A 27697-nucleotide genomic window follows, 5' to 3' on the forward strand; every position below is an offset into this window, starting at 1 on the left:
TCTTTCAAATAAATTAATAAATTAAAGAACTTTAGAAATGAGCCCTTTGAAAAATGAAGTAGGAAGAAGTTTGTTTTGTATTAAGGAAATGGCCGCGCCAAGCGCTCATCTCCAGCAGGGCGCACAAAGGCCCTCTGTCAGTGGTGAGGGACCCTGGCCCACACTTCGCCGAGCAGGCGTCGCACCGAGTGGCCACTGGCATCCTCTGGCTGAGGCCCTGCTTGCCCGACTGAAACCTGGCCCTGTACTTACCAGGAGGAACAAGAAAAACTCGAGAAAAGGAGACCACAGGGGTTATGTGAATTGGCGAGAGAGAAAGCAGCAGATAGAGGAGGAAATACACTATTTATTTACAGTTCTTTCACTTTATCCACAATTTCCCATACAAACATGAAAACTAAAAAAATAAAACCACCACTTGGGAACACAAGTGTCTGTCTCTTGTCAGTGTCGGGAGGGCGGGCCGCAGCCCTCCCACTGTGTGGAGGGGACTACTGAGGCCCACTGACGGGCAGAGGAAGAGGGCTGGGGACAAAGAACGCCTGAGAAACAGCTCCGGAGGACCTGACCCTTCCCAGCGGGCTGTGGGCGGGGGCGAGGCAGGCTCCATTGGCAGAGAGACTTGAGGGTGGTGCCCACTGGGGACGCTGCTCGGCTTCAGGAGGGTGACAGGTGGTGGCCAACCTCCCACCACCAGAAACCAAATGGGGTCACGAGCTGTGTGGGGTGTGATGGCGGCGGCAGGGGACACGGAACGCCGCTCTCTGAGAAGAGCCCCCGGCCCAGGGACACGGGCAGCCTTTGCCTTGGCACTGACTGGTCAGCACAGCTTCTGCCCTGAATTCCACGCTGACCTAAACGTGTGAGGTCGAAGGCGCTCTGCAGATCCTGAGGGAGGGGCAGGGACCAAATACTTGCAAAAAGGGCTTCTGCCCCCACAGTCCGTTCTAGGGGAGGCTGCTGGGGGACAGGTGGGGGCTCTGTGTGCTGCGGGGGGAGGGCAGGGCAGTGCTCCAGCAAGGCCTGGGACGGGTGGGAAGGAAGGGGAGGAGAGAAACAGAGACTGAGGCTTGGAGGGCTGCTGCTGGCTCCCAGGCACGGCCACACTCCGGCTGGCAGCACCCCCGCGGCGCCTCGGTGCAGGGCATCCTGACACCCAGCTGGGGGCGCGGCAGCCCCGCGGGCACCTGCCTCTGTGCCAGCGACCTACACTGCGTCCACATGTTGATGCACATTATAAATATAAAATCATATCTGCTACAAAGAGGACATATATTTGTACATCTTTACCCATATACATAATAACACAATTTACACATAATATCTTGGAGTGGGTCATCATGGAAAAAGGTTGAGAGGGAAAGAGCCCCTTCTCCCTCCCGCCCTGATCCTTCTCAAGGGCCGCTCGGCCGCTGGGCCCTGGGGCCCCTCCCAGCTGGGGCGGTCGGGCTGGAGGGGACGTGGAAATTCATCCGTGTAACTAGATGCGGAGGGCGTGTGCGCACACAGACGTCTGGTGAGGAAGGAGGAACAGAACTCCTAGCTCTGGGGTGCCGGCCTCCCTCCTCTGGGAACCACAGTCTAGCAGGCTGCCCCTCACTGGCTCAGACTAGGCAGAAGGGGAAGGGCTAGGAAACCAGGGAGAGGGATGAGGGCCAGGAGACTTGAAAACATAGGTGTTTTTGACCTGTGATCAAATCAAACTAAGTCACAAAAAGCAACAGTATCAGTTGGGGCCTGGAGGCAGAGACATAGCCAGCCCTGGTAGGGACAATGTGAATGGGGACCCTGAGCCTTCCCCTTCTTTTGTCCAGTTTGTTTTGAAGGGGCAGACAACCCTGTACCTCTTCTTCTGTCCTCTCCCAGAGCTGGGCCCATCCGCACAGCATGGAATACTGACAGTGGTCCAAGAGACGCATCCAGAGACTTGGAGTGCTGGATGCCAACAAGTTAAGACCTGGGCGGTGGGTGTGAGCTTTGTACAGCACGAGTGGTTCCTGGCCGGGGTCCGCGGCTCGCACAGTGGCCACAGTGATCAGATTGCCATCACTGATGGGGCAGTCTGGGTCCCCAGGGAGACAGCACCTATCGGCGGTAGTGATTGGGGGCGTCGGCAAACATGTACTTGAGTCTGTAGGCCTCGGCGAGCAGCAGCCCGATCTCTTCGTTGCCCCAGTGTATCGTGGGCAGGTTCTGCAGCAGCATGAGCAGCCCCTGGAATACGAGAAAGGACTTTCACACCAACCCACACTGCAGACCGAGGCCTGGCATGGGGCCCTGCCTGCCGGCTCAGACTCCCAAAGGCTCTCCCCTTCCTCGGCGCCCTAGGCTCTAGCTCGCCTCAGGAACACTCTGAATGCTTTGGTCAGTTCTCTGGTTCACTAACACCTGCCTCTTTAAAAATAGCAGAGACAGAAAGATTGGGAGAGAGTGAGCGAGCTATCTTCAATCCACTGGTTCAACAAAGTACAACAGCCCAAAGTACAACAGCCAACAAGGCTGGGCCTGGCCAAAGCCAGGAGCCAGGAATTTAGTCTGGGTCTCCCACATGGGCGACAGGGACCCAAGTACTGGGGCATCATCTGCTGCCTCTCAGGTGCATCAGCAGGAAGCTGGACTGGAAGCAGAGCAGCCAGGACTTGAACCAGATTCTCTGAGATGGAATATGAGCAGACCAAGCAGTGGCTGACCCTGCTGTGCCACAGTGCCTGCCCCAACAATAAAGATTTTTAAAAGAATTTCTTGTCATCCAAACATACCTCTCTTAATTTTCAAGTATGTATTTTCAGTCTTTTTCTGTGCATTCTTTCTTTCAGTAGATATAATCGTAACTACTGACTTAGTACGTGCTTTAATCATCACTTGGTACTACAACTTTCATGTTTTTCCACAACAGCCTTCAAACATGATTATTCTTGGGGCAGGAACTGGCCCGGCAGTTAAGACACCGGGAGTACCTGGATTCGAGTCCCAGCTGCACTCCCCCATCCAGCTTCGTGCTAACGCAGACCCCGGGAGACAGGAGGTGATGGCTCAAGTAGCTGGCTTCCCAGAACCCACGTGGGACACCTGGACTGAACTCTCGCCCCTGGCTTTGGCCCAGTCCAGTGCCAGTCACTGCAGGCATTTGGGGAGTAAGTCATTTGATGGGAGTTCTCTTTCTGATCGTTTCTGTCTCTTGACCTCTCAAATAAATAAGAAACAAAACATTTTAAAAATTATTCTTAATGCTACTAGTCCATCATGTGCTATATGCTCACTTACTCAACCATTTCCTTTTTGTTAAATACTTAATTTGCTACTTTAAAAAGCTCCCTATTGATAATGACTGTAGCACACACCCCTTGGCATCTGACACCTTTCTCCACATCTTGCTTTTCAGTAGAGAGCCCATGGTTGCCCTTGGCCTGGTCCCCAGAGGCTGGCCTCTACCTGCCCGGCCAGCTCATCCAGCCAGGCCTACTTCAGCCATATTTACTACACCTGCATGGTTTAATTTTTGCTGTCCTTTCACTAGGAACACTTTTTTCCCCCTTCTACTTATCTAAATCCTATTGTGGGGTGGTGAGAGGCGGGGAGCACCTGGCCTTGTGGTTAAGATGTTCACACCCACCTCTGAGTGCCTGGGTTTGATTCTGGCCTCTGGCTCCTGACTCCAGCTTCCTGCCAAGCTGAAGTGATGGCTCAAGCTATTGGGTTCCTGCACCCACATGGGAGACGTGAATTGAGTTCCTGACTCCCAGCTTTGGCCGGCTGAGTGTCAGCCATTGTGGATGTCTGGAGAGTGAACCAGTGAATGGGAACTCTGTCTCTCAAATAAATAATTTTCTTTTCTTTTTTTTTTAAAGTTACTAAGGGCCGGTGCTGTGGCGCAGTAGATTAATCCTCTGTCTGCAGTGCTGGCATCCCATATGGGTGCTGGGTTCTAGTCCCGGTTGCTCTTCTTCCAGGCCAGCTCTCTGCTGTGGCCTGAGAGGGCAGTGGAGGATGGCCCAAGTGCTTGGCCCCTGCACCCGCATGGGAGACCTGGAAGAAACTCCTGGCTCCTGGCTCTGGATTGGTGCAGCTCCGGCCATTGCAGCCATCTGAGGAGTGAACCAGCAGATGGAAGACCTTTATCTTTGTCTCTCCCTCTCACTGTCTGTAACTCTACCTCTCAAATTAAGAAAAAAATAAAGGTTACTAACAAAAATTTATTTTAATTACTGACAAAAATTCTCTCCAGTTTTCAAAGTCCATGTCCCTTAAACAGCTCCATGGAAACAGCCTATTAAAAAGAAGATTAGAATAAAAAATGAATGTGACATTTTAGGTTTTCTCTACATAATTCTGAATCTATTTAGCATTTATCATGAACATTTCCTCTAATATTAAATACTCCTGTAGACATTTCAATGACCAAAGAATTTTCCATGATGTAAGGTGGACCATAATTATCTTCCTGTTTTGAACCCTTAATTATTTCTGGGTTTTCACCTTAATAAAATTATAATGAATATCTTTGTGCAAAAAGCCATATCTTGGATTGTTTCTTTGGGCTAGGTTCCTAGAAATGAAATTACTGTGGCAAAGGGCACCGAATTGTAAAGGCACTTAATGTTCATCCAGAAAAAAGTGCATTCCAGAAAAAAGCCCATATTCCTGGGTCCCCGCCAGCACTGACCACTCTGAGTAAACATGTGCTTCATTCACTGCAACCACTTTCTCTCAGACCCCTGGGAACAAACGCCTTTGTGGACACAGAGGTGAGCCCACAGGAAGAGGACAAGCAGAAGGGAACTGGGGTGCCCTCCACCGGTGCCAGCAGTCAGCTCCCTCCCTGGGCCCTCAGGGCAAGGCCCCTCCCCACCCTGCTGCTGAAGGTCACTCATCAAGGCCACTTCCTCAGCCAGGTGCTGGGCTCCCTCAGCCCTCCACACACCTCTGGAACGCCCACTCCTCACCCAGCAGGTCTCCTTCGGCCCGCCCTCGGCCTCTGTCCTATGTCTGTCACAAAGCTGCTGCTGCTTTTTTTTTTTTTTTTTAAAGAGAACCACCATTTCTATCTCAACTTCAAAAAAAGTTGACATTGGAATATAATGCCACCCATGAGCTTCCTGACCCCCGGGCCCTCTGCTTCCGGCTTCCTTCCCCAGTGCCCGCATCCCTGTAAAAGGGGTTGGTCCCACGCAGGGAGCAGGTTCTGAGGCAGGCAGCCTCTCTCCCCGGGGTCTTAGCTTCCACACTTCAGACACCCTTGGATGTCTTTGGGTCCCTTCGCAGGACAACAGCTTTACAGACAGAAAATAAAACACAGAGTAAGCACAGCATTTCAAAAACAAACTCATTTGCTTACTGGAATGTTCTGCTTTTTCTACAATGGTTACTATACATGAGTTTAACTGGTAAGAAACACAACCAGCACAGGGCTGAGCTTCTAGAAGGGAATAGTATTTGCCAGGATGGGAACTACCTGTAATTTCTAACTCTTCTACCGGCAACAGAAACCTCCCAGAAGCTTCCAAATAATTCTACCCCTGGACAAGTCAGTGTTCCACCTCCCCCAGGGAAGTGAGGCTTAGTTATAAGGAGCCACTCTGCCACCATGTGGCTGTGTCTGGGAACTGCAGCATCCCCACCACCACCCCAAACCCCTCCAATGAATGGAGCAGAAACTGAATGACAGCGGCTGGGGGACAAAGGTGTTACTCGCAGGTCAGGAGTAACCTAGGGGTAGAGCAGAGGCACTCCTGGGGCAGGGATGGCTGGTGGTGACTGGCTACAAAGCCAGTTCGTGGGAACATTAAGCATGACATGCAGTCAGAGGAAACACTAGCTGGGAGAAGACAGCTTGTAGGGTAGGCATCAAGCAGCGGTTCCTAATTAATGCAAAGGGACAATGGCCTTCCACAGAAGGGCCTGGCACCGGGACCTGCAGGAAACCCTCACGCTGCAAAGGAAAAGGAAAGGCAACAGGGGAGGAATCTAAGCCTTGTGTGAGGAGTGGGGAAAAAACCCAAACAAACAAACAAAAAAATAAGTTGAGGGGCAAAAGGAAAGAAGCAATATTACATAATAAGCAAAGAGACTTTACTTTTTAAAAATTATTTTTGAAAGACAGAGGGAGAGAGAGATCGACCTTCCATCAGCTGTTTCACTCCCCAAATGCCTGCAACAGCCAGGGCTGGGCCAGGCCAAAGCCAGAAGCCCGGAGCACCATTCGGATCTCCTACATAGGTGGCAGGGACCCAGAACTCGAGCCATCATCTGTTGCCTCCCAGGGTGAACATCAGCAGCAAGCTGGACTGGAAGCAGAGTTGGGACTCGATCCCAGGCACTCCAACATGGAATACAGGGGAAACAATCAGTGTCTTGGGCCATTTTCTACTGCTTTCCCAGGGCACAACAGAGAGCTGGATCAGAAGTGGAGCAGCCGGGACTTGAACCGGTGCCCATGTGGGATGCTGGCACTGCAGGTGGTGGCTTTACCCGCTGTTCAACAGCGCCAGCCCCCCAATCAGTGTCTTAACCACTGCACCACAACACCTACTCCAAGACTTTTCTTTAAGTAAGGAAAAGGTACACGGGAACCTCATTAGAGCATGCTCTGGGCTAGAAATGAGGGGCAGGGGAGAACTCAGGGATTCTTAGAGGGGAAGTGACCATCGATTGAGCACCTGTTACAGGCCAGGTGGGGCTCTAATGCTTTACACATAACTTGGATTCATTCACTGAATCCTCACATCAACTCATGAGATGCATATTATTAAATCCATCCTACAGATGAGGAAATTGAGGGACACAGGGTAAGGAACTCGTCTAAGATCACAGAACAGTCTGGGCTGGGAGTGGAACCCAAATAATCTGGGCCAACCCAATAATCGATGCATATAACCACAATCCTCTATGAAAGTACTTCAAACAGCGTGTGGAAAATGGAATTACAAAATGAAATTTAATTTGGTGCAAAAAAGACACTGAAATCCATGCATAGATTTTTCATAGTACACACTGTCCATGAACTGTCTGAAGGCCCTGGAGGGAGAAGAGAAGCAGGGGCCTAGAGCAGAGGAATAAAGGAGTCAGAGAAGAGGCACTCTGAAGGAGCGGATTAATTTTACCTGGAGCCAAGGGCAGTGCAACCAAGGACAGGCGAGTAATCATTAACAGCAAAAGGCCGTATCAAACACTTGCTATTAAATGAGACTCTTACAGGGAGTCACTGCGCAATGCTGGAACACATTCTTTGCAAGTGTACAGTGTATTTAGGCATGAAAAATACTTTCCTAGTCAAATAAGCGCTATGCAACAAACCTCTTGTGTTTCTGAGAATCAGCGAAGTAGCACAACACTTCCTGTGGTCACAGTGCATTTTCACAGATGCATCTCTGCCTGTTAGTTTCTGGGTCCATTCACTGGGGTGTCCCCCTGCCCCAAAGCACTCAGTGCACTCGGCGAGCTGTCCCATCAGAGTGCCGTCAGAGCGCCCCCAGCGCTTCCCTGAACCTGAGCCTGACCCGGCTGAAAAGCTTCAGTCCCCCTGAATCTCTCTTACGGCAGGATGTAAACGGCCAAGTCAGCAAACGTCTGTAAAGACGGGGTTGGGCTCGCTTCCACATCGCACCCTGGAGTCCCTGCAGAGGCTGTGGGTGGATGCCATCTGGTTCAAGGGAATTATTTACATTTAGTGTGTGATTTAGGCCTGGAACATCCCACGGGCCTGCACTGTTTCATTTAATAACCCCAGCCTGTGTCCTCAAAAGACACCTTCGGAGTGGGAACCTCGCCAAACTTATCTTCCCTAAGACAGAAGCAAAGAATTCTGAGACCACTTGGCGCTCTGGTTTGAGGTCCTCAGCTGGTCCCACTTCCTGCCGTTTCCCTTTTATGTACTTAAAGGCACGCTATGAGCGCCCAGAGGCCCTGGCAGGTGCTTCTCAGAACCAGCTCTGAGCCGCCGATGCCCTGGCGGCACTGCCCCGACATCTTCATGGGCTACCACGTGCTCCCACAGGGCCGCTTTCCCAGGACGGCTTCCGAGACTGCGGCGCCCGAGTGCGTGCTCAGACGCCGACACAGGCGCACTCTGCTCCTGGAAACGCCCTGCTGCAGTGAGACGGCTTCCAGGCCTCCTGTGGGGCCCTTTCTTCCAGACCAGTTTCCGGCATGCTTTCATCTGGGAGCCTACGGGCCTCTAAGCACACACTGAAGCCTGCTTCCCTTCCTCCAACCACTCCCCGAGTCTTGGGTATAGTTCTGGGGGCGGCCGCTGCTCCTTCCCCCTCATGGAGGGCACTCGGCACTGGGCCATCCTTCTGGGTTTGACATGAACCTGCTGTGGGACGTCTTCCTCTCAGTCTGACACCTGTGACCTGCTCTGATGGTGTACTCTGCCGAAGGCTGTCAGGAATAAAAATGTTTCCCCGTGACCTGATTCCAGGGTTCTGCCAGTCTCTTCTGGTACTCTAGGGTTAGCCTGGGCCAGAGGTGAGAAGCTGAAAGTCCACTCTTAATGCCAAACTTTTGTTACTGAACAATGGAGTGGAGGCTGATGTTGTGGTGCAGTGGGTTAAGCCACCACTTGAGATGCCGGCATCCCATACTGGAGTGCCAGTTCCAGGCCTGGCTAATTTACTTCCAACCCAGCATCCATGAATGTGCCTGAGAAGGCAGCAGAAGATGGCCAAGTACCTGGACCCCTGCCACCTACATGGAAACCTGAATGGTGTTCCAGACTCCTGGCTATGGCCTGGCCCAGACCTGGCTGTTGTGGCCATTTGGGGAGAGAACCAGCAGATGGAAGCTACATTCTCTCTCGCTCTTTCAAATAAATAAATTAAACAACAACAACAGAATTTATGTCTGACACTCCCCTGTGCACTCTGCTGGCTTTCTGAGATGGGAACAGGTACCCTCCTCAGCCCACCCCAAAGAGTAAGCAGTGTAGGTCAAGGCCTAGAGAGTGCTGGGCCAGGCTTAATGATGGGCACTGTGGATGGACCAAGGAAGGGGGCAAAAACGCCTCTGTGTTTCAGAAGAAACCCCATTTCCTGCCCTGGCCTTCCCTGCAGTGGGCCTGGCTGGGCCTGCCTGGCGCGCTGTGTCCTCTCTGCCTAGCTCCTGCAGAGCCTCGGCTCCGGCGGCCTCTGTGCTAGAACTCTTCTGCAGGGCTCCGGGGGCTGGCCATGCTCTAACATCCCTTCCTCGCCATCAGGCGGATGACACCTGGCCCAGTGCAGGCCGGGGGCGGGCGCTAGGAAGGGCTCGCGTCAGTGTGGCTTCCATCAGGCAGCCACAGCAGCCTCTCCCCACCACATCTCCACCCTCCATCCCCTGAGGCCCCTTGGCTTCCCTCCTTCTTCCAGGACTTGGGGGGGCAACAGGAAGTCTTAATGGGAGGCAGATTCCCTACTGCCAGCCTAGACACAGTCCTCCTGAGGCTCACGTGGGGAAGAGGAGTGGCTGCTCACTCCCTTGGTGGCGCACCACTGAACATGGCAGTCATGGGAACATGATGGGGTGGTCCCGTCCCAGGCAGACACCTTCCTGACCATGACCACGGCTGCCTGTAGCAGGGAAGGTTTCCCACCATTACTGCTCGTGTCCCGACACACTCGGTGCTGCACACTCCCCTGCACGGCCACCGCCCCGCACCCAGGTCCTGGGACTTGGCAGTCCTGGATCCCAGTGGGCTCACTCAAGCATGCAAGATGCTAACAACTTGGAGACCCCCACTTGGGCCCAGGGGTCCAACACTCTTTGGCCTTCCCACGTGAGAAAGGCAGCATCTATCCGCTCCGCTCTGGGCAGTCTTTACACGGTCAGCTGTCTACTCAGCAGGTGGCCTCATGACCCAGGTCTTAAGTGTACAGTGGACAATGTTTTACACATGTACATCCCCAAGGAAACCACCACCCAGGGCTGACATGGAACACCTCCTGGGCCTCAGAGGACCCACGTCCCTCCCCACTCAATACCACCATCCTCCACAACCATGCATCTGACCAAAACCCAACCAGAACCTGACCACTCCATGCAGCCTGGGTGGTGGGATCCCACACACAGAGTCACTCTCTCTCTCGAGGGACGCCTGCTGCAGTTAACCCTTAAATATTTCCTTAGCGACAGCCAATGAGGGGGAGGCTAACTGGTGGGTGAGGAAGTCTGGAGAGGAGGAGGAGGACTACGCAGATCCTTGCCTGGGAGCAGCCCCTCGTGTGTTTGTCTCAAGTGCTCCAGGAAGCACCCAGCAGTCTGAGCGAGAGGAACCAGAGCACAGTGGTCCAGAGACAGGGTTCTAGGTCTCTGCCACTAGGGCCTAGTCACACAATGCTCGCTGTTATGGTCTGCTCACAGGGCTGTGTGAGGAATAAAGGAATTACTATACATAAACATTCAGAATAGTGCCCACACACTGGAAGTGCTAAGGAGGAGCTATTATTAAGAGTGGGTCTTATGAATCTGCCAGAAATAATCCCATATGATGCAACCTAAATTATCACCATTGTTCTGTGACACCTGCCCAGCCTGCTGGTAGGTCCTCCTCCTACCACAAAACAACTCTGGCCCAGTTCTGCTGGAAGCTCAGGCCATGCAGCCAGGGGCCCCGGAGGACCTGGTCATTCTGCCCCCAAATGCCTCGGGTTCCCCTGCTCAGAGGCCTCAGGGAGGAAAGCCCTTAGGGAGAGCCTCCCATCTGCGTCTGTCTCCAGCAGTGACCCCAGACAGCCGCTTGGCCAGGGAGACACAGGGCCCCTTCCTTCTGGGGGTTCCTGTAACAGCACGCACAATGCCTTTCACCTCTGCACATCTGCTGCCTCCTCCCCTGGCTCGGGTTTCACCCAGGATGAGCCTGCCATGGCCTCATTTTTTGTTATGTCAAAAAAAATTACTTAATTAGAAACTTGGGGTCTTAAGGCTCTGTATTCACTTCATTGATCCTCAGATTTGGGAGTATGGTGCACATAATAATGACATTAAGGAGAAAAAGCATGCTGCTTTGAGAACTAAGTCAAGCGCTCCATTCCTTTTTTTTTTTTTTTTGACAGGCAGAGTGGACAGTGAGAGAGAGAGAGACAGAGAGAAAGGTCTTCGTTTTGCCGTTGGTTCACCCTCCAATGGCCGCCGCGCTGCAGCCGGCGCACCGCGCTGATCCGAAGGCAGGAGCCAGGTGCTTCTCCTGGTCTCCCATGCTGGTGCAGCATGGGCCATCCTCCATTGCACTCCCAGGCCAGAGCAGAGAGCTGGCCTGGAAGAGGGGCAACCGGGACAGAATCCGGTGCCCCGACCAGGACTAGAACCTGGTGTGCCGGCACCACAGGCAGAGGATTAGCCTATTGAGCTGCAGCGCCGGCCCAAGCGTTCCATTCTAACTGCTTCACATAGATTAACTTGTTTAACCCTCGTAATAGCCCTAGGAGTAGGTATTACTGTCCCATTTTACAGACAAGAACTCTGAGGCACAGAGAGCCAAGTTACTTGCTTAAGGTTGCATATATAGAAGAGCAGCAGGGCTGGGATTTGACCAAGGCATTCTGGCTCCAAAAACTGTGATTTAACACTGGACTATCTTGCACAGCTCCCACTCCGGCAGCAGGGACAGGTGGCTCTTACCCCTGCTCTTTGAAGCTGATGGTGGCAGGTCTGATCAGACTCCCACTTGTACTTCCATAACCACTTCACCCAGTTTTTCTCCAAGTCACTCACTGAAGCTTTTAGCCCGGAAATGCTGGCTTTCCAAGAGACCTGTGTTCATTCCCAGAGCTTCCTTGGCAGTGATTTAATTGCAAGCGGCCCCTTAGCAGTGAAGAAGCACACGCCTACTTTGTCATCAAAGGCTGCACGCAGTGGCTCCCAACGCTACACAGTGCTCTCGTGGCCTTGTTCCTCACACCTCTGCCGTAATTCTGTCTCCTAAAGGGTACTGCCTGTCTGGCCCAACACAGTCTTTCACTACTTAGAGAATTTAGAACTGGGCCAGGGGGTAGGGGGAGAGAATGTGCAGATTACCCCATCTAACTGCCTATTCCGTTCTGTGTAAAACAGAGTGAGACCCCTGCGCCAGGATTACCGAGACACTGACACAGCACACACAGCAGGCCCCGGGTTCCTCTGGGTCCCAGCTGAGACCTCCAATCCATCAGGTAAGGAATGTGCCACCTGGTCAGTAATGTCTTCATGATGAACACTGTCTTCAAGTCATGGAGTCTTGTCCTCTGCTCTGTGGACACTGAGTCACTGAGAGCCATTTCAGGAATCGCCTCCACCTCCCTCTGCCAACGCAGGGAGCACTCTGATCCGCTCTGACACGGCTCGCCCAGCCTGGCTCATGATAACTCAATTAGACCTCATGCTCTCGATACCCTGCCCACCTCCAGCACATTACCAGGATTGATAGCTCACCCGGCACACGGCCGTTCCAGCCCCTTGTCCTCATTTATCTCAGAACATCACTTACGCTGCCGCCTGGCAGAGGCTGTGGGTCTTAATCAGCAGCCTGTGGCCTTGGCACCACGGCTAGCATCTACTCTCTGATGTCGACCCCTCCAGAAGATGTTCCCTTGCCTGACAGGTCCTGTCTCCCTCCATCTGCTGAGTGGGCTTCTGTTCTCTCGTCACCTAATACCAGCTACAGAAGGGCACTGCTTGGGGACCACACGGAGACACTGCCACTCCTGACAACACCTATGTTACAGTTAGAACTCAGAAAAATGTTCAGCCTTCTCTGGCTTTCTTTTTCCTATAAAGAATATATCTTGAAGGCTAGTGCTGTGGTGCAGCGGGTTAGGCTACCACCTGCAGTGCTGGCATCCCATACAGGTACTGACTCAAGTCCTGGCTGCTCCACTTCTGATCCAGCTCCCTGTTAATGTGCCAGGGAAAAGCAGTGGAAGATGGACCAAGAGCTTGGGGCCCTGCACCCATCTGGGAGACCTGGAAGAAGCTCCTGGCTCCTGGCTTCAGCCTGGCTCAGCCCTAGCCATTGTCACCATTTGGGGAGTGAACCAGTGGATGGAAGACCTCTCTCTCTAGAGTCTCTTCTTCTTTGTAACTTTGCCTTTTAAATAAATAAATGAATCTTTAAAAATATGTTTATTAAAAACAAACAAAAAGCCCATTCAGTTCAGAAACATACAAAGTCTGCCCCCACATGGATGACCTCGGGCTGGTCTCCCTCTGACTGCAGAACCTGAGGAGACTGCCTGCCCCCGCGAGCAGCTGCCCACCACTCCCCACCTGACACAGGCCCTTCCCCAGTCTCCTCACCTAGGGCTTCCAGGAAGCTGCTGTCTCACTGGTCACCCCCATTCGGCCTTCTAGGCACAGTCCACCTCTTCTCCCTGACCTCTCGATGGAGGAGTGTGCCAGGCCTCGGTCTGTTTCTCTTTTCAGTCCACACTCACTTCCTTGGCAACCTCACTCAGAATCCGGCTTTAAGTCCAGCACCTGGCCAATGGCTCCTAAATTTCTGTGTCCAATCTAGACCTCTCCCTGCTGACCCCCAGACTCATCAGCTTTATCTGTCCAGTCCACGTCTCCGTTTGGCTGGCTAACAGCCCCTCACACAGAAACTGCTGCCACCGGGACTCCCCGTTAACCCACCACTCCACAGCCCTATCCCCTTCTGTCATACTCCGTGCTCAATTCACCAGAAAATCCTGCTGCCTTTATTTATGAAGTAGATCCCCAACCTGGCGCTTCTCACACCCCTACTGTCCCCCACTCCACGTCCTACCTAGAAGACCACAAGATGGTCCCTTGTGGTTTCTGTTTCCACCTTCCCTACCCCAACTGCCTGCACAGGCACCAGAGCAAGCCTCTGAAAACGGGTCAGTTCATGACCCTCTTGGGGTTCGACTAAACTCAGAGTAAAAGGCAAAAGTCCTTGCAGTGGTTTTGATGTCTTTTTTTTTTTTTTTTTAGGACAGGCAGAGTGGACAGTGAAACAGAGAGACAGAGAGAAAGGTCTTCTTTTGCCGTTGGTTCACCCTCCAATGGCTGCCGTGGCCAGCGCACTGCTGCCGGAGCACCGCGCTGATCCGAAGCCAGGAGCCAGGTGCTTCAACTGGTCTCCCATGGGGTGCAGGACCCAAGCACTTGGGCCATCCTCCACTGCACTCCCGGGCCACAGCAGAGAGCTGGCCTGGAAGAGGAGCAACTGGGACAGAATCCGGCGCCCCGACCGGGACTAGAATCCCGTGTGCCGGCGCCACAGGTGGAGGATTAGCCTAGTGAGCCGCGGCGCCGGCCGGTTTTGATGTCTTATGTGACCTTGTCTCTCTGCCACACTGGTCACCACCATGCTCACTTGGCCCAGCCATGGGCTGCACTGGCCAATCCTTTGGCCCCAACTCCTCCCTGAGAGGTCCCAAGGCTCTCAAGCCCTTGCCCAATGTCATCTTCTCATTGGGCCTATCCTGGCTACTGTATTCAAAATTGCAATCTCTCCCTTCCCTGCCACCTAATCATCCCTTTACCCAGTTCTACTTTGAAATATTACTTTTTTCTTACCACTTTCTGGCATTTTAAAACATACTGTTTACTATGCTTTTGCTTATCACATGCTTCCTCCCCAACTAGCACGTCAGCTCTATGAGAACAGAGACTCTGACTTCTCAGGACACCCTGCACCTTCGCCATGCCTAGCACACAGCAGGCACTCCACAAATGCTTGTTGATGAATGAATGACAGACCTCGGAGGCTTGCCCAGTCACTCTGTGGCCTTTCCTGCACAAAGACCCTTTTCATATGGACAACGCTACTGGGGGGGGCAACCTCTTCTGAGCACCCCTCCTGTCTTCCTACTCCTAGCTGGACACCTACCGCAGCACCCTTGTTCTGTCTGCCCACTCAGGGACCAACTCCCATTCTGGCATTCTCCCCAGCCCAGGCCAAGCTCCTTGGCTGCTCACCTGAAAGTCCTCCTCATCCAGGATCTCTTTCCTCCACTTGATCAAGAAGGCTGCACACACGTAGAGATGAAAATGAGAGAACCCTTCTGGCTCAGACTAGGAAGGAAAAAAAAGAGACGGCCTCTAAGCCCTGATAAGGAGCCAGCTCTGGTCCTCTCACTCCAGGCCTTCTGGACAGTGGGAGAGCAACACCTGTTTCATGGTTGGAATAACAGGGGCCTGAAAAGATCCACCCGGGGCCCTGCCTGCAAGGCTACGGCACACACGGAGGCAGAAAGGAGGCGGTGGGGAAGGCCTGTGCCGCTCACTGTACGGCAGGGCAGGCAGTGAAGCCTGGAGGGAGGGGGCATGGGTCTCTTGGTACCTGGTAAGTGTCCCACAGGCGGATGGTGCAGCGAAGGGGAAGCTCCCGCATCAGCAAGTTGTTCATCCAGCGAAAGGCGAACTGCAGGTATTCGACCTCGTACCTCCTGAAGTGGTTATGCACCTGCTCTGAAACAGGAAGCATCGTTGGTCCCATGGGCACAGACCAGGGGCTCCGACCCTGGAGGGCCACAGGAATCTAAAGGGCAGTTTCCATTTCTTCACCCCCCAGACACAGAGAAGCAAACAGGCATCTGCGTCCTTCACGTTTGAGTCCACCCCTCGCAGCAACACTGCACGGAGCACAGCGTATCATCACACAGTGACTTCTGGGTACTCGTCTTCCTTCACGGACTGCTCTGGCCACAGAGCAGGAGATGGAAGGTCCGTGCAGCTGCCTGACCTATTACTCATCAGAGGAGCTGGACTGGGAAAGAGGGTTGAGGGCACCTTAGTCACCCTTGTGCGGTGTGCACTGCTCTGCAGCACCCCTGACAGATGGCAGCTGGCAGGGCCTGAACGACTGGCTGCACTCAAGGGCAGTCTCCTGCGTGGACACGCTGTGTGATCACTGCCGGGTGTCTCCTGTATCCACAGGACCAGCTGCCTGCCAACCCCCGCCACTTGGGATCTGTGTGCGCTTCTGCAGCAAGCCAAAATAAGCCTGACTTCCATTCTACATGACAGCCCCCCGATCGATGTTCACTTAGTCACTGTCCTCCTCAGTTTCCTAGCCTAGAAAATGGGGACAAGTGTTCATACCTCTGTGGGCTTGGGGGATAAAATGAGAAAATATAAGTAAACATAGCAGCACCTGGCATGTGGTAAATATTTAATAAAGTTCTTGAAAGAACTACTAACAATGACTACTTCTGGTAAGTAGAATTTAAGGAAGGGAGATGATGCCTACTAATTTTGTGCTTTTTTTGAATTGTTTTAATTTTTGGAATGAGCAAGTCTGAGTATTACTTCTCTAAAGCCAAAACCAATAAGGATATATCCATTTAAAAGTCCTCACTCCTGGGGGTGGTGTTGTGGCACAGCAGGTTAAGCAGCTTCCTACAATGCTGGCATTCCATATCGGAGTACCAGTTCGGGTCCTAGATGCTCCACTTTCAATGCTTCTCGCTAATGTACCTGGTAAGGCAGTGGAAGATGGCCCAAGTGCTTGGGCTCATGCCATCCATGTGGGAGATCGAGATGGAGTTCCTAGATCCTGGCTTCAGCCTGGCCCAGCTCTGGCTATTGTAGCTATTTGGGGAGTGAACCAGCAGATGGAAGATTTCTCTCTCTCTCTCTCTCTTTCTCTCTGTTACTATGCTTTTCAAATGAATAAACAAGCAACTCTTTTAATGATAAAGGAAGTCCATATTCCTGAATCGCTGTGCCTTTATTTATTAGGTATGTGTAAGGGAGGAAAAAACAAGGATAGGACAGAAAGTGGACAAAACCACCGCCTCCTCCCACTGGCAGCCAGCTCAGCACCCAGGAGAGGGCAGAACACACCTGTACTGGGCTGGGGTGAGGGATGCACTGGCCCAGGCTTGCACGGGGCCCCACCAAGGGAGCCAACAGCAAGTCATTCTCAGAGCAAACTGCAGAAACCTAGGGGTGGCTGGGCCAGAGCCGCGGCTCGAGAGAGGCAGCAGGGTGAACTGTGGAGAGGTGCTGAAGCAGAACGGCTGCAACTCGGATGCAGAGCACCAGGGGAAGGAAGCTGACATGGCAGCAGAGTTCTCAGCTCCCTTTCCTGAGACGCGGGACACTGGAGCTGCCCCAGCAGTGAGTGCACTGGAGAGAGAGGGCCATGGCTGGGAAAGGAGCTGGATCATGTCAGAATGCTACCGGGCGAGGGCAGGAGAACCGCCCAGAACCTACCATCGATCCGGCTGACAAGCTCTTCCAGTGCCTTGACTTTCTTCTGGATCCCTGGCTGTGCAAAGGTGTAGTTATCCTGCAAACGATACAGAGCCAGGGTGAGCAGGGACTCCCTGCTGTGCCATTGTCCCTCAAGCTCACTGAAACATGTTTAAAAGCAAAAGCTGTCTTTCCAAAGCCAGTGCCAGTGTTTTGTGGAGAATGAAGGGAAAGCCTAATGGAGCTTTCCACTGTGCTGTGGAAGCAAACCCACATGGCTTGGGGTGCCCAGGGGGAATTTATTCCATTGGCAAAGCCGGCACACACAGGGCCATGGCTGTTTGAAAACTGTAAAGCTAATGAAAGTCACGGAGACAGATCAGAAGTGTGTGTGCGTTATGTGTGTGGTGGGCAGACCCTGGGGGTGGGTGGTCCTGCCTGATACAGAAGAGAAATGAGGAAAGCAGAGGCCTGCAGGCAGCTCTGGGCCCACACGCACCTGGATGCCGTCCAGCAGCTTGCTCATGCACCAGAAGCTGTCGGCCTCAATGCTTCGCAGCATGTCCTGAGACAAGTTGGTCACATCAAAGTTCTCCACATCCTCTTCTGTAAAACAAAAGGTGAAGAGAGTCCAGAGGTCTTATCTAAAATGGAGAGAGAAAACAGAGCCTAGTGTCTTCAACAGGGTCCTCAAGGCCAGGGAGAAGCAGGCTAAGCCAGTGCCATGGGACCAGCACCTGCCCTCCCACTCCCACTGTTGGGTGGGCAAACGTGTCCCACATCACAAGTTCTCGAGCACCTGAACCGGTGGTTCCTCACATCAGTCCCTCCGGCTGGGCGCTCTGCATCTGTCCTCTCAGTTTGAGAAAATGACAGTGAGCTACACTCTGCTCCCTGGTGATGGTCTGGGAAGTCTCTGATTTCAGAAATGCAGAGAGCTGTCTAGCACCCTGACACTTACATGCAGTGAGAACAGCTGGCATCAGAGCCCCCATGGTTGAGTTCAAAGACAGAACCCCCGATTCTGATAAGGCAGACCTGTGGCTTTGCCACTCACAAGTGTGCGTGGAGGAGGATGAACCAAGCCTGTGGGTGCCTCTGGAATTTAATTCCCCCAAGACAGTTTCCCAAGATGAGTTCTGATGCACCAACCCCAGCAGGTACTCCAGAAATAAGTCTCATAGACAACATAGCTGAGAAATGTTACATAGCCCCATCTTGGAAATTCACAAAGATCACAGCATACAAAATGATTTGAGACGCTGTAGGAAATTCAGCATTAAGTGAATCTACTTAAGCTTGTTTTTCCAGCATTTCCCACACTTAAGAGGGTACTTCCAAAGGCTCATGGAAAATGAAATTAAGACAAGCTGGGCTGGCGCCGTGGCTCAATAGGCTAATCCACCACCTGTGGTGCTGGCACACTGGGTTCTAGTCCCGGTCGCTCCTCTTCCTGTCCAGCTCTCTGCTGTGGCCTGGGAGTGCAGTGGAGGATGGCCAAAGTACTTGGGCCCTGTACCCACATGGGAGACCAAAAGCACCTGGCTCCTGGCTTTGGATCAGCGTGATGTGCCGGCAGCAGCGGCCATTGGGGGGTGAACCAACAGTAAAAGGAAGACCTTTCTCTCTGTCTCTCTCTCACTGTCCACTCTGCCTGTCCAAAAAAAAAAAAAAAAAAAGAGAGAGAGAGAGAGAGAGAGACAAGCTGGGGCCAGCACTGTGGCGTAGCAGGTAAAGCTGCTGCCTGCAGCGCTGGTATCCCATATGGGCACCGATTCGAGACCAGGCTACTCCACTTCTGATCCAGCTCTCTGATATGACCTGGGAAAGCAGTGGAGGATGGTCCAATCCTTGGGCCCCTGCACCTGCGTGGGAGAGCCAGAAGAAGCTCCTGGTTCTTGGCTTCGGATCGGCACAGCTCAGGCCATTGCGGCCAATTGGGGAGTGAATCAGCGGATGGAAGGCCCCCCACCCCCTGCCTCATTGCCATGAACTTTGAAAACTCCTTGTATTTAGCCATAGAATTTCTTTTACAATAAATTTTTTTTTTTTTTTGAGAGATGGGGATGGGGGTGATATGAGAGAGGGAGAGAGAGAGAAAGCACTCCCATCCACTGGTTCATTCCCCAATTATCTGCAATGTCTGGGGTAGACTTGGGGCTGGGCCAAAGCCTGGCACTGGGAATGCAATCAGATCTCCCAACTACCTGGGCCATCACCACTGCCTCCCCAGTTTGCATTGGCAGGAAGCTGGAGTCAGGAGCAGGAGGCAAGCATTTGAACCCAGGCACTCTGATGTGGGATACATAGGTGCCCTAACCGCTGGGCTAAACATCTGCTCCCCACATGGCTTCCACAAAAAAGGACTACCAGCTTCTCATAACCCCAAGCTGAGTAACAGGTGAGAGCAGTTCTAGTCTGAGATTCAGTGGGAGAGAACATAAGAAGCTCTTAGGAAACTTGCAGAAGGAAAAGGCCAAGTGATATTTGCTTCCTAGCCATCACCAAACACTTCCCTCCCGCTGCAGAGAGGTGCAGCAGTAAGAAAAGCACTCTCTGCCCAACCAGACAGGCCACCATCTATCTGTGCCAAAGGCAGCTTTTCTCCTCAGACCCGCAAGCCCTATTTTGAAAACAGGTCAGTGCTATGGCATAGTGAGTGGGCTAAGCCTCCGCCTGCGGTGCCAGCATCCCATATGGGCGCTGGTTCATGTCCCGGCTGCTCCTCTTCCGAACCCACTCTGAGCTATGGCCTGGGACAGCAGTGGAAGATGGCCCAAGTGTTTGGCCCCTGCGCCCACATGGGAGACTTGGAAGAAGCTCCTGGCTCCTGGTTTCGGATCGGCCCAGCTCCAGCCATTGCAGCCATTTGGGAAGTGAACCAGTATATGGAAGACATTTCTCTCTGTCTCTCCTTTTCTCTGTAACTCTACCTCTCAAATAAAGAAAGAAATATTAAAAAAGAAAGAAAAGAAAAAAGAAAGAAAACAGGTCATTGCAGCCCCTTGTGCTACACAGACACAGGTGTTGGACCAGATGCATTCAGAAGCCACCCCTTTCATTTAAGGGAATGATTACTAAGATCTGTATCTGAACCTCCTCATGACAACATAAACACTCCTGGATTCTCATCCTGCTTAAAGAGCTGTTTTTTATGGACATCAAGGGCTATAAAAAAACCTTTTTGGGGAAGCTGGGGTACTTTGCCAGAAAAGCTATGACCCTGGAAATGACCTAACAGTCTGAGCTGACGGACGTATGGCCACAGTTAATGCACATAAAGTGCTGACCGCGGAGCCTGGCATGCAACAGGCCTGCTGCCGTTGTTTTAGGTGTTTGCTAGGAGTGTGCAGTGACATGGGACAGTGTTACAGGGAGAGAGCAAGGCACAGATGATTTACGGAATACTTTCAACTACTGTACATGCAATATTTATGTGTTTATAGAAGCACAGAGGAAAGAAAATATATCACAAGGTTTATAGTGTTTATTTCCCGGGTGGCAGGGATAAAGGATTTTATTTTCCTTAGGCTTTACTGGAATTTTCAAAATTTCTATAATAAGCATAATTTTCAGTCAGAAAAAAATGCACATTATTTTAGAAAAAAAGGAGTCACAACTGACTACAATTTGCCTTTTATGACAAAAAAAGAAGATTTTATAAAATTAGCTTGCAGAAGCTAGTTAAAATCTGGTAATATAAATTTGAGAAATCACATTTTTATAAAACTCTTCTGAGAAGCATCATTTTCCTACCTTAAACATTTATTATGTAATGATTTGGGGGGTATATATATAATTATTACATACAATAATATCATTTAATATTACATTTATTATTAATTTAGTTAAATGATACTGGGTTTTAACCGCCAGCTCAGAACCATCTGTATTCTTTTTGCTTCAGATCATATCCGTGTTACTCTACACGCCTCTAGTTCTTGCCACGTGAAGTGCCTGCACCACACGTGACATATCCATTCCCCCATCCAGGAACAGGCACCCAGGTTGCCTCCAACCTTCACAAGCACCAACAAAGCCCTGAGGATTTGCACCTTTATGAGACGGCTATGGGTCAGGGGCTCAGCCAGAGCCCTACCAGTGTACAGGAAGGGGCGGCCTTGCCTCATTAGCAAGCGAGGTGGCTCGTGCTAACCAGCGGAGGCAGCAGCTCCCTCTTTGTGAACAGGAAAAAGCAAAACCCACAAGGATGGCTCAAGGCAAAGTTATCTCACAGCTCATACACAGTTCCCAAAGGAAGGCAGAGCACCGGAGGAACCTGGAGGGTCTTTTTCTACTTGGGGATGCTCCGTTCCAGATCCCGGCAACAGAAGCGCCGCAGGAGTGGGAGACACCTGCTGCAGAGCAACAGGCGAGAGAACCGGGTCCCCAAGCACGATGGGGACACAGCTGCATTTCAGCCCTGGCGTACCTGCCATTTCAACCACAAAGCCTACAGTTGCTTTGTTCGACAGAACAGGACGTGGTTAAGCCCAGACTCTGGAGCATAGTTCCTGGCTTTGTCACTCACAAGCCATGTGACTTTGGGCAGATGGTGTTACCCTCCGTGCCGCAATTCCTCATCTGTTAAGGTGGGAATATCAGTACCAGAGTCTTAGGATATTGTAAGGATTAAAACAGTAATACATGAGAAGTGCTGACAACAGTGCCTGGCATTAAAAAACACTTAAATGTGAGCTGGCACTATTATGATTATTGCTATTACACTAGGGACAAACACCTCTATCTTGTTTAAGCCACTGATAACTTGGGTATCTGTCATACCTGCCATCCCAAGATGTACCTTAAAGATAAGTCGTTCTCCAAAGCTTCCCACTTCTGCCCTTTGGACTTCGGAGGAAAAGCTGAGAAGTGACAGGAGGTCACAAGTTGGCAGGGGCCACACTGAGAACCTATACCGACCCCAGACCTTTAGCTGTCCAGGCAAGGCACCAGCAGACAAGGCAGTGGGCCCTATCTGGGGGCCCTGAGTTGCGGCTGGGGGCTGTGCTCTGCCCACTAGCCCTTTGCTCTGTTGACAGCAGGATGGTTCGCCAGCATTTTGGAGAGCAGGAGGGAGCGTTCAGTTGTTTTTCTGCCTGCTGGGAGGATAAGATTCACAGATTCAGTCAAAAACTGAGCTGCCTGCACCAGCAGAAAGCGGCGGAGAGAGGGGGAGCGAATCTCTCTGCAGGCCTCACTCGGCATAAACAGTCTGTTCAGAAGGATCATTAGTGTCCACTTGAGGAAACTCAACACATAATTGAAACTGGGACGGGAAACCACACCAGTGGCACGGTCCCGGGTGAGGGCAGCATCTGTGGTTGTCATGGCAGAGCCTCGGCCTGGAGGGACTGAGACTTAAAGGGATGTTTTATGGCGATCTTTAAGAGGCAGAGCATCCGAAAGGAGAAAACCCAAAAAGCTCTTTATAAAAATCAAATTGCCCACTCTGGGCTTGACAAGAACATGTCCATTTATTAGCTGATAAAATCCACTTGAGTGGCGGCCCCAGTCAACTATTTATTTTGCTGGAACTCTGAGTCCCCGGCCTGAAATCAGTATAATGCGTGCTTTTAAACACTCCCGACAACTTTGGGAAGAACTGCCTTTGCCTCAGCCTAGGAGAGTAACTGATCTCTGAGCTGCTCCAGGCATCTCCCGGGCAGTCTGTGACCCCAGGGCGACTTCCACACTTCACAGGCTCGTGGGTCACAAGGATCCAGCCTCACTGCTGGGGCCTGAAGGATCTCAGCTGATGGCTTTTCTGTTATTCCGGTTTACCTGATGCATGTATTAAAAAAAAAAAATTCAAGCCGGCGCCGTGGCTCAATAGGCTAATCCTCCACCTTGCGGCGCCGGCACACCGGGTTCTAGTCCCGGTTGGGGCGCCGGATTCTGTCCCGGTTGCCCCTCTTCCAGGCCAGCTCTCTGCTATGGCCAGGGAGTGCAGTGGAGGATGGCCCAGGTGCTTGGGCCCTGCACCCCATGGGAGACCAGGAAAAAGCACCTGGCTCCTGGCTCCTGCCAGGATCAGCGCGGTGCGCCGGCTGCAGCGGCGGCCATTGGAGAGTGAACCAACGGCAAAAAGGAAGACCTTTCTCTCTCTGTCTCTCTCTCTCACTGTCCACTCTGCCTGTCAAAAAAAAAAAAAAAAAAAAAAAATTCATACATTCATGGGGCAGGCCTTCTGGTACAGCAGGTTAAGCCACTGCCTGTAACACCAGCATCTCATAAGAGTACAGGTTCAAGTCCCAGCTGATCCACTTCTAATCAAGCTCCCTGCTTATGTGTCTGGGAAGGCAGTGGATGATGGCCCAAGTACTTGGGTCCCTACCACCCATGTAGGAGACCTGAGGGAGCTTCTGGCTCCTGGTTTTGGCCTGGCCCAGCCCTGCATACTGCAGCTATTTGGGGAGTAAATCAGCTGATGGAAGCTGTAACTCTAGCCTTTCAAATAAATAAGCCTTTTTAAAAAACCACCTAGATAGGGCCAACACTGTGGCGTGGTGAATGAGGCTGCCACCTGTAGTGCCGGCATTCCATATGGGCGCTGGTTCAAGATCTGGTTGCTCCATTTCCGATCAGGCTCTCTGCTATGGCCTGGGAAAGCAGTGGAAAATGGCCCAAGTCCTTCGGCCCCTATACCCACATGGGAGACCCGGAGGAGGCTCCTGTTTCCTGGCTTGGAATTGGCACAGCTCCAGCCATTGCAGATAACTGGGGAGGGAACCGGCAATGGAAGACCCCCCATCGCCTCTCCTCCTCTCTCTGTATAACTCTTTCAAATAAATAAATAACTCTTTAAAAATAAATAAAAAACACCTAGATTCATAAGAATACCTTACATAATATTTTATGATCACAAAAGTAAACTCAGAGAAAAATAAATCTTTTTGGCCATTTATCAAAAGAACCTGCTTACTGCCACGGATGAGGCGGCTTCATCTATGAAGACGGAGCCAGGAGGCATCTTGGTGATAGGATCAGTGTCCCAAATAGGGTGGGTGCTAAAAAACCCAGCATCAACCCTACTACTCAATTCCCTCCAAACCAACAGCATTAAAACACACACTGCTTACCACATGACTCAGGTGGACTCTAGAAACAGGCAAAATCAACTTAGGTGTCACAAGTCAGTAAGGCAGTTACCCTCGCGGGGCAGGGGAGGAGGGGACAAGGACAGGGCCTGGAAGGCACCCGGGGGAGTTCTGAAGGGCTCGAACGCTCTGTGTCTTGAGATGGGCACTGGTTATTCTGAGGGTATCTGTTGAGATGTCCCTGTACCACAGGACACTTTGCTAAATGTATGTTATATCCAATGTAAGGTTCACATTTTATAAAGCAATACAGGACTGTCCTCTTGAACAGTAAGGAAAACCCACCAGTACCATGGTAATTTGTCAGTTTCTTCTTTGGCCTCAATACCAAGCTAGACCAGGAAGAAGAGGCAGAGTGGATGTGACACGAGGAGGAGCACAATCCACCACAGCCCTGGGCAAGGCAACAGGCCCCGGCTGCGGGCAGTGTGCAGCCCAACTCCTTCTCCGTGAAAACAGGGCTGACTATCAGGGCTCCCTGCTGCCCCCGCCCTGGCTTCAGCACTCTGCTCCGGCGCGTCACCTCAACATGACCCTGCTCTCCAGCCCCGCTGAAATCACCCTTGCCCCCATGGCTCACCCATGCCCCTTTCCCAGCTTTGTCCTCATTCCTAGCACCTGCCACAACTTAACAAACCCTTTGTTGCTTTTTTCCCCCCCAATGTATTGTCTATTTAAACTCTATAAGAAAGGGATTTTTAAAAAATATATTTATTTAAAAGGCAGAGTTGGGGCCGGCGCCGCGGCTCACTAGGCTAATCCTCCGCCTTGCGGCGCCGGCACACCGGGTTCTAGTCCCGGTCGGGGCGCCGGATTCTGTCCCGGTTGCCCCTCTTCCAGGCCAGCTCTCTGCTGTGGCCAGGGAGTGCAGTGGAGGATGGCCCAGGTGCTTGGGCCCTGCACCCCATGGGAGACCAGGAAAAGCACCTGGCTCCTGGCTCCTGCCATCGGATCAGCGCGGTGCGCCGGCCGCAGCGCGCCGGCCACGGCGGCCATTGGAGGGTGAACCAACGGCAAAGGAAGACCTTTCTCTCTGTCTCTCTCTCTCACTGTCCACTCTGCCTGTCAAAAAAAAAAAAAAAAAAAAAAAAAAGGCAGAGTTGGAAAAAGAGAGAGAGATAGAGAGGGAGAGAGAATCTTCCATCTACTGGTTCATTCCCCAAAAGGCTGTAACAGTTGGGGAAGGGCCAGGCTTAAGTCAAGACCTTCTTCTGGGTCTCCCACATGAGTGGCATGGGCCCAGAAACTTGGGCCATCTTCTGCTGGTTCCCCAGGTACATTAGCAGGGAGTTGGATCGGAAGTGGAGTAGCTGGGACTTGGATCAGCACCCACATAGGATGCCAGTGCTGCAGGCGGCAGCTTAACCCAGTGCGCCACAGTGCTGCCCCCTTCTTTTTAAATTTTATTTATTTTCATGTTAATTGAAAGGCAGAAAGAGCCAGGCTCAGAGAAAGGAGAGACACAGATGGACAGAGAATCTTCCATCTACTGGTTCATTCCCCAAACGCCCACAACAGCCAGAGGCTGAAGCCAGGAGCCAGGAATTCTATCCAGGCCTCCCACGTGGGTAGCAGGAGTCCAGGCACTTGGGCTATCACCTGCTGCCTCCCAGGGTGTGCATTAACAGGAAGCTGAATCAAGGGTGGAGCCAGCACTTTGAACCCAGGGCTCTAACATGAGATGCAGGCATTCCAAGTGACAACTTAACTGCTGCACCAAATGCCTACCACCCCAGGAAGAGATTCTTTAAAGGTCTAATTTATACACAGTAAATTGTACTTTTGTAAATTGTACTTTTGTGCAGTGATGTGTTTTAACATATGTCTACATCTACATTAAGAAACTGCCCCAGTCCAAACAGAGAACGTTTCTATTGCCCTAGAGAAGTCTCCTGGCTCTCCTGGCCCAGGCAATCTCCCATCACAGGCAACCCTTGTTCTGACTCCTGCAGCCACGTTAGCTTGGCCTGTTTCTGTGCTCCATACAGACAGCATCATGAAGCATGTGTTTTTTGTGCTACGAGGCTTTTTCTGCTCGGCTCAATAGTCTCTGAGACGCTTCCAGATTGCTGCACTTACTGCTGGTGCATTCCCTCTTATTGTTGAGTCCATGGTTCAAATATCTCTTCTCCTGTTACTAGATATTAGGGTCGTTTCAAACTTCTGTCTAGGGAAAAAGTTGCTATGAATATTCTACTCCAACTCTTTTGGGGGCTATCAGCTTTCATTCCAGAACTCTTAGGAAGCATGACATTTTGTCTGCTTTTTGCATGGTTGTTAACCCTAGCGCCTAGATCAGTGCCCAGCCCAGCACAGGCGCTCAGCAAATACTGGTTGAATGGTGGTCGGCGTCTCCTGGGAGAGAGAACTTTGGTGAAGTCAGAGCAGTATCAGGAAAGAGTGATTCACTGCCCTCCAGTGGCCAAGCCCAGGCAAGCTGCACTGACTCCCAGGCATCCTGCAGTTTCACTCTCATTCATCTGGATGTGTGTGCCGAGCCTACTGTGGACACTAAAATGCAGGCACTGGGAAGCTAAAGACATTTTAAATAGTCTCTGGCCTCAAAGAATCATAGAACCAGTGGCAGAGGGCAGAAAGGAAACACAAACAACTGGTGTGGTACAGTGCTATGGAAGAAAGGCACAGAGCTGTGGGAATGCCACACAGTGACACGTACAATGGCCCCTAGGATGATACCACCCGGTGACATCACAGTCAACTTAGTCTCTGTGAGCACGCTCAATGACGTTCACAAAATGACAAAACTGCCCCACGGCGCCGTCTTCTTTCTCACATCATGTTCCATCATCAAGCAACACAACCGCGGTGCTACTGGGAAGGCTTCCAGGAGGAAGGCAAACCTCAAAAGGCACACATGGATTAGCCCAGGGAAAAAGCGATGTCACAGGGTATCAATTCTGGATTGCTGATTTTAAGGGGAGAGGCGGGGGCAGATCACACGGGGTCTCACATGTCGAGTCAGAGAAGCTGGGTATTTCAAGCTGTAGGTGGTGGATGCTACCCAAGGGCGTTAAGTGGAGGAGCTGCGTGGGCAAGGTAGTTGAGTTTGAAGGGAGTGAAGATGGGTTTAGAGGGATGAAACCAGAGACAGGCAAACATGCTTGTCCATTTCAGCAAGCCAGGCCTGACCTAGGGCAGTCCTAGGGCAGATGGAGGGCAATAGTTTCAGGAAACATTTAGGACATAAAATCAAGAAAGAAGGGGCCGGCGCTGTAGTACTATTGGTTAAAGCCCTGGCCTGAAGCACCGGCATCCCATATGGGCACCAGTTCTAGTCCTGGCTGCTCCTCTTCCGATCCAGCTCTCTGCTATGGCCTGGGAAAGCAGTAGAAGATGGCCCAAGTGCTTGGGCCCCTGCACCCAGGTGGGAGACCCGGAAGAGCTCCTGGCTCCGTTTTCAGATTGGCGCAGCTCTGGCTATGGATGCCATTTAGGGAGTGAACCAGTAGATGGAGGACCTTTCT

General features: G+C 51.8%; 1 protein-coding gene across 9 annotated transcripts in view; it reads right to left on the bottom strand.

Moving 5' to 3' along the window:
* Positions 1–326: 326 nt before the first annotated feature.
* Positions 327–27697, bottom strand: part of TBC1D22B (TBC1 domain family member 22B) — a 76928-nt gene continuing 49557 nt past the window's right edge. For 4 of the 9 annotated variants that reach the window (XR_016234623.1, XR_016234621.1, XM_002714652.6 and 1 more), the window contains 5 exons: positions 17612–17718; positions 17134–17209; positions 15257–15384; positions 14893–14988; positions 327–2214 (listed from right to left, as the gene is read on the bottom strand). Coding sequence is in view for 2 of the 9 variants with exons in the window: in XM_002714652.6 (XP_002714698.1) it covers positions 2086–2214; positions 14893–14988; positions 15257–15384; positions 17134–17209; positions 17612–17718 (536 nt within the window). In the remaining 7 variants the exon portion in view is untranslated. Of the gene's footprint in view, positions 2215–14892; positions 14989–15256; positions 15385–17133; positions 17210–17611; positions 17757–27697 lie in introns of those variants that run through there. The other 5 variants (XR_016234624.1, XR_016234622.1, XR_016234618.1 and 2 more) reach the window with 3 other exon arrangements.

Source organism: Oryctolagus cuniculus, chromosome 5 (genome assembly GCF_051225735.1).
Source record: "Oryctolagus cuniculus isolate XC-2025 breed Fujian yellow rabbit chromosome 5, ASM5122573v1, whole genome shotgun sequence".
NCBI classification, from domain to species: domain Eukaryota; kingdom Metazoa; phylum Chordata; class Mammalia; order Lagomorpha; family Leporidae; genus Oryctolagus; species Oryctolagus cuniculus.